This window comes from Chiloscyllium plagiosum, chromosome 11 (assembly GCF_004010195.1).
Source record: "Chiloscyllium plagiosum isolate BGI_BamShark_2017 chromosome 11, ASM401019v2, whole genome shotgun sequence".
NCBI classification, from domain to species: Eukaryota; Metazoa; Chordata; class Chondrichthyes; order Orectolobiformes; family Hemiscylliidae; genus Chiloscyllium; species Chiloscyllium plagiosum.
The window spans coordinates 4,790,355-4,796,781 of record NC_057720.1 but is presented as its reverse complement, the minus strand read 5'-3'; the positions used below and the strand labels follow the sequence as shown (position 1 = coordinate 4,796,781).

The 6,427-nt window shown below is 46.1% G+C and overlaps 1 protein-coding gene across 1 annotated transcript in view; it reads right to left on the bottom strand.

Moving 5' to 3' along the window:
- Window positions 1-939: 939 nt before the first annotated feature.
- LOC122554112 (guanine nucleotide-binding protein G(I)/G(S)/G(O) subunit gamma-5-like) overlaps window positions 940-6,427 on the bottom strand; it is a 27,316-nt gene continuing 21,828 nt past the window's right edge. Inside the window, exons 2-3 of the mRNA XM_043698612.1 lie at window positions 3,101-3,252; window positions 940-1,270 (exon numbers count right to left, since the gene is read on the bottom strand). Coding sequence (XP_043554547.1) covers window positions 3,127-3,252 — 126 coding nt within the window. The 3' untranslated portion in view covers window positions 940-1,270; window positions 3,101-3,126. The remainder of the gene's footprint in view (window positions 1,271-3,100; window positions 3,253-6,427) is intronic.

The window sequence follows — 6,427 nt, the reverse complement described above, 5'->3', positions numbered from 1 at the left end:
TCCTCCCTGACCTATCACCTTCATCTCCTCCCCCACTGACCTATTGTACTCTACGCTACTCTATCCCCAACCCCACCCTCCTCTAGCTTATCTCTCCACATTTCAGGCTCTCTGCCTTTATTCCTGATGAAGGGCTTTTGCCCGAAACGTCGATTTCGAAGCTCCTCGGATGCTGCCTGAACTGCTGTGCTCTTCCAGCACCACTGATCCAGAATCTGGTTTCCAGCATCTGCAGTCATTGTTTTTACCACAGGGAGAATGTGCAAACTCCACACAGACAGTTGCCTGAGGCTGGAATCGAACCCTGGTCGCTGTAAGGCAGCAGTTCTCACCACTGAGCCCACCATGCTATCCCAGTGCAGTTGTATCAGCCTTGACTTTTGTGCTTAAGATCTGGAGCAGGAATTGAAACCCTGCTCACCCCCATCCAGTAGCCAGTGGTGATGTCTGGCTGAACAGAGAAAAGTCAAAAAGGTACCAATTTAGCTGGCTAGAAGCCTCAAAATGTTCAGTCTGATTTTACAAGTCCTGAGTAACTTTAGGAGGGATGTACAAAGTGCAAAGCCTCAGAGCACATGTATATTAGATTAGTTTGGATTCCCTACAGTGTGGAAACAGGCCCTTCGGCCCAACAAGTCCACACCAACCTCCAAAGAGTAACCCACCCAGACCCATCTCCTTCTGACGAATGCACCAAACTCTATGGGCAATTCACCTGACCTGCATATCTTTGGATTGTGGGAGGAAAATGGAGCACCCGGAGGAAACCCACGCAGACACGGGGAGAATGTGCAAACTCCACACAGACAGTTGCCTGAGGCAGGAATTGAACCCGGGTCTCTGGCGCTGAGAGGCAGCAGTGCTAACCACTGAGGCACCATACCGCTGAGTATATACAGTAAATGTTCACAAACCATTTAACTTTACGAAATACATCAATCATTTCAGATCTTTATTGAAATGTTCCTCTAAACAGTGAACAGGTACAAATCTCTCTAGAAACAGGACTTTGCAGAAGCAACAACTAAAACTGCACGTACAGCACCTCATCGCTTCAATGAGGTCGGTGGAGATCAGTATCAAAGAACAGGCAATTTACAAAAGTGAAAGTAAGGAAAGTTGGCACAGATTTCAAGAGGATTTTAAAAACAGCTCCAACATGGCTCATCCAATGGTTCAAAGGCCACTGAGAATCAAGATTAGTGTAAACATCTTCATTGTTTTCAGAACATGCACCAAAGGGTGAATTTCCCATATATGACCCAGAAACCTGCAAAAAAAGGGAAATCAAGGGCAAACAATTACTTTACAGCACGTAGGATCTGCAAGAGAGAGAGAGATACAGAGAAAGAGAAAGAGCAAACTGGTGATGGTTTAACCCAAGGGCCACCCCAGCTTAGACAAGGGGAGATGCTGAGACGATGCTAACTTTGGCTGGCGGAGAAATTGAACCCACACTGTTAGCATCACAGACCAGCCGTCCAGCTAACTGAGCTAACCAAAGAATCATATTAGACTGGAAGCATTAACTCTGCTTTCTCCCCACAGATGCTGCCAGACCCACAGTTTCTCTAGCACATTTTGGTTTTATTTCAGATTTCCAATATCTGCTGTATTTTGTTTTAATTCCTGTAACTTATTTTATCGTTGGCAGCATAAATTATATTTATGTCTAACTGTGGAAATATAAAGTCCCCCACCTTTCTATAAATATTGGCACATTTGGACCATTATCCCATTTTCACCACCCCTTCCTAAGTGGCCTATTCTTGTTACTAATGTCTGTGTTTCTAGAGATGAGATGTTACAAACATGCGATTTACAGACAGGAGTCAAATCCTAGCACGACAGCTAGAGAACTGAAATTCATTCATTTAAATAACTCTGAGATAAAGAATAGAGTCATAGAGATGTACAGCACAGAAACAGACCCTTCGGTCAAACCCATCCATGCTGACCAGGTATCCTAAATTAATCTAGTCCCATTTGCCAGTATTTGGCCCATATCTGGTCTGGGTGAGTCGCTCTTCGGAGGGTCGGTGTGGATTTGTTGGGCCGAAGGGCCTGTTTCCACACAGTAAGTAATCTAATCTAATCTAATCTTTCCTACCCTAAAGGACATTAGAATAGAACAGCCTTTATAGTCTTATATACTCAGTCAGGTGGTGCATGATATGCGAAGGTTGGTAGGGTGGAAGGTGAGCACCAGGGGCGTTCTGTCCTTGTTACGGTTGGAGAGGTGGGGTCTGATGAAGGGTATTCCTGATGAAAGGATTTTGCCCGAAACGCCAATTTTACTGCTCCTCAGTTGCTACCTGAACTGCTATGCTCTTCCAGCACCACTAATCCAGAATCATAAAGTCAGAACAGTGAAAGTTTTATACTTTGCCAATTACAGCATCAACTTAGATACAAAAGTACCCAGGCACAGCTTCTTTAGTTACAAGATTTAGATAATAAGGATAATGAAGTGAACAGCTTTACAGAAAGAACAGTACACAGTACAGGAAACCTGATAGAGGTCTACACAATGATGAGGCAGAGATGGGTTGGATAGTGAGAGGCTTTTTCCCAGGATTGAAGTTTCAATTACAAGAGGGCGTAAGTTTAAGGGGAGAGGGGGCAAGTTTAAGGGAGATGTGCGAGGGAAGTTTTTCACGCAGAGCATGGTAGGAGCCTGGAACGCATTGCCAGAAGGGGTGGTGGGGGAAGCAGCACGTTGGTAACAGTTAAGAGACACTAGATGGTACATGAATAGGGAGGGAATAGAGGGATATCAACTGAATAAGGGCAGGAGGTTTGTTTTTTAGTTTAGTGAGGGCATGAGAATCGGCACAGGCTTGGAGGGCCTGTTCCTGTGCTGTAATTCTCCTTCTTTGTTATTTTGTACAGCAGACCACGCTGGTACTTAGCTTCCAGATGGAGCTTTCCTGACAAATGGTAATGATTTCACAGGCATCGGTAAATTCCTCTGAGCAATTTGGAATGGGTCAGGAAAGCTGGCCTAGCTCGTGACACCCTCAGCCCATGAACAAAGTAAAAACATAAGTTTTAAAATACCAATTACAATTGTATATCGCCAGTTTTGAAGAATACTTACCAAAAGAAGGTAGAATCCCATTCTAGCTACAACAGCAAACAGGGTTTGGCTGGCCGGAAAGGATTGGTGTTTGGATGTATTCCCGTCAATAATGGATCCTGCTGGGCATTCTGCAGACAGAACTGCTTCAGATCTGCAGCTGCTTGAGATACCTGTGCGTTTTGGGGGGAATACAGGGGTTGGAGGAGGTGGAGAGAAGATACAGGAGTTAAAGTTACAGTCCATTCCATGTTAGACTCAACTCTGCTGCTGGTAATCAGTTTCATGATTAATATTCTGGTCAAACTTGTCTTTGAGGCATGTGAACCTTTCAATGCACCAAGTAAAATTATACTACCCAGGAGCAGGAGATGGTTTCATGACCTGTCTGGCAAAAGAGGGAAAATACATTAGTCTCAGAGAACATCAGGATGATACTGCCACAAAGATTGGCAGGGATACCCACTTGTAATTATTTTCAACAAAATGCCCCCTCCTTGGGGGTTTTATAATATCAGAATTGAGATCTCGGGGAGTGTTGAGGAGCTGAAAATGTGCTCACGTTTCTGAGTAAACCACTTGCATTAGCTTCTGGGAAAGCAACATGACATTCGAGAGAGAGTGTGTGAGAGAGAGAACATAGCATGTGAGACAGATTACTTTCACATTGTGAAAATATGCTTCCTGTGTAACACTTGCAATTCATTAACTGTAAACCCATTTCTCTTCCACTGTTTTATGTCACCATCTGAAGACTGAAGCTTGGAGAGAGGAAGGGGTGTCCCACGACAAACAAAGCCTGCGGACCGTCACTGTGACACATCACTGTAAACCATAGTGAGGAGAAACAGTGAAACTCCCTCCAATAAGAGAAAGAACACTAGTTTATACAGGGACTTGGAAAACCGGGTAAAAGCAGCTAGTCCATTATACAGCATGGACAGTAAAGGTACAGGCCATTTGGTCCATGCACATCTATACGGTCCAGTCTTAATCACTCTCTCTATCTGACATAACCCTGACAGTGTGCCAAACAAGTCAATCCAAGTTGCTCCCCAACTGGAAATGTTGGATGAACCAGGAATTCCACTCCCTACTGAAGACCAGACCAAATCGGATGACGCACACACATACAGGAAATCCAGAGATGATTTGCACAAAGCCATCAGGAGGCAGGACCAGACCAAGTTAGAGACCCAAACCAACCAGACAGACTCCAGCTGCCTGTGGCACGGCCTAAACAGCATTACAGGATACAACATGAAGCACAGCCAGATAGCAGACACAGGCACATCCCTCCCTGACACACTCAATGCTCTCGGTGCTCGGTTTGAGCAGAATGCCATTGGCATGGTGCCACCTGCCCCTGCCAGCTCCGGGCACACCTATTCCCTCGGTCACCGCTGCAGACGTCAGATCGGTTTTCCTGGGAGTCAACCCAAGGAAAGTGATGGGCCCGGACAGTGTTCCCGACTGAGCACTCAGATCCGGAGCTGACCAACTGGCGGAGATATTCACCGGCATCTTCAACCTCTCCCACCTACAAGCCGGAGTCCCCACCTGCTTCAAGAAGAAATCACATACAACGTGCCTTAGTGACTACTGCCCAGTCCTGCTCATCGACTATAGCTCCGCCTTCAAAAGCATCATCCCCTCCAGACTGATCTCAAAACTCCAAGACCTTAGTCCTGGGCCTGCCCTCTGTAACTGGATCCTCAGCTTCCAGACCGCAATCAGTGAGGAGACAACAGCACATCCTCCACGATAATACTCAACACTGAAGACCCTCCAAGGATGTGTCCTCAGCCCCCTGCTATACTCCCTGTAAATCCATGACTATGTTGCCAAATTCCAAATGAACACCATCTACAAGTTTGATCATGACACCACCGTGGCGGGGCAGATATCTAACAATGACAAGGCAGAATACAGCAGGAAGACAGGGGGCTTGATGATTTGGCGCAATTAGAACAATCTCTTTTTCAACATCGGTAAAACTAATGAACTGAGCATCGACTCCAGAAAGAAATGGAACTGAGGTTGAGAGAGTAGACAGCGTCAAGTTCCCAGGAGTGACACTAACGGATGTCCTGTCCTGGTCTTCCCATGTAGATGTGATAGTCAAGAAGGCACAACAATGTGTCTTCTTCCCCAGACAGCTTAGGAAATTTGCCATGTCTATAAGGACCTTCACTAACTGTTAAAGGCGCACTGCAGAGAGCACATTGTCCAGGTGTGTAACAGCCTGATGCAGTAACTGCTCTGCCCAGGACTGTAAGAAACTACAGAAGATTGTGCGCACAGCCCAGAGCATCACGGAAGCCAACCTCCCATCCATGGACTCCATTTACACTTCTTGGTGCTGTGAAAAGACTGCCAACATCAAAGACCTCTCCCACCCCAGTAACTCTCTACTACAACCTCTGCCATCAGGCAGAAGATACGGAAGATTGAACACACGCACCAGCAGGTTCAGGGACAGCTTTTTCCCCAGTCTTTATTAAACTGATGAATGGACTCTCTAGCTTCAATAATGCTGATCTTAATGAGCACATGCCCTTTGTGGTGTAACCTGGACATCTCACTCTGTCCACGTTTTTTCTCACTCCAGGATCTGCACGTCCTTGCTTACTATGATCTGCCTGTGCTGCTCGCAAACAAAGCTTTTCACTGTGCTCAGGTACATGTGACAATAAATCAAATCAAATTAAATCAATCAAATCACAGTTCAGCACCAGTACTGGGCACAATCCCAAAGATTTGGGCTAATGTTCCTGCTTTCCCAGTCATTTTGAAGATTGGAGGAGTTTGCAAGTAATTGTGTTCGAAGGTTGTTCCCTCGATAAGAGCCCTCGAGACACTACAGGCACAGGAACTCTGAGGGTGGGGAATCTGTGGAGTTAATTACTGCAGAGGGCTGTGGAGGCCAAGTCATTGAGTATGTGTACAACTGAGCCAGATAGGTTCATGGTCAGTAAAAGGGTTACAGGAAAGAGGCAGGAGAATGGGGTTGAGAAACGTACCAGCCAGGATGAAATGGGCCCCAGCTATGCCTGTCTCTTTGTTGGCTACGTAGAGCAGTTGATCTTCCGTAATTACACCGGCACCACTCCCCACCTCTTCCTCCGCTACATTGATGACTGCATTGGCGCCACCTCGCGCTCCCGCGAGGAGGTTGAGCAATTCATCAACTTCACCAACACATTCCACCCTGACCTTAAATTTACCTGGACCATCTCTGACACCTCCCTCCCCCTCCTGGACCTCTCCATCTCCATTAATAATGACCGATTTGACACTGATATTTTTTACAAACCCACCGACTCCCACACCTACCTGGATTACACC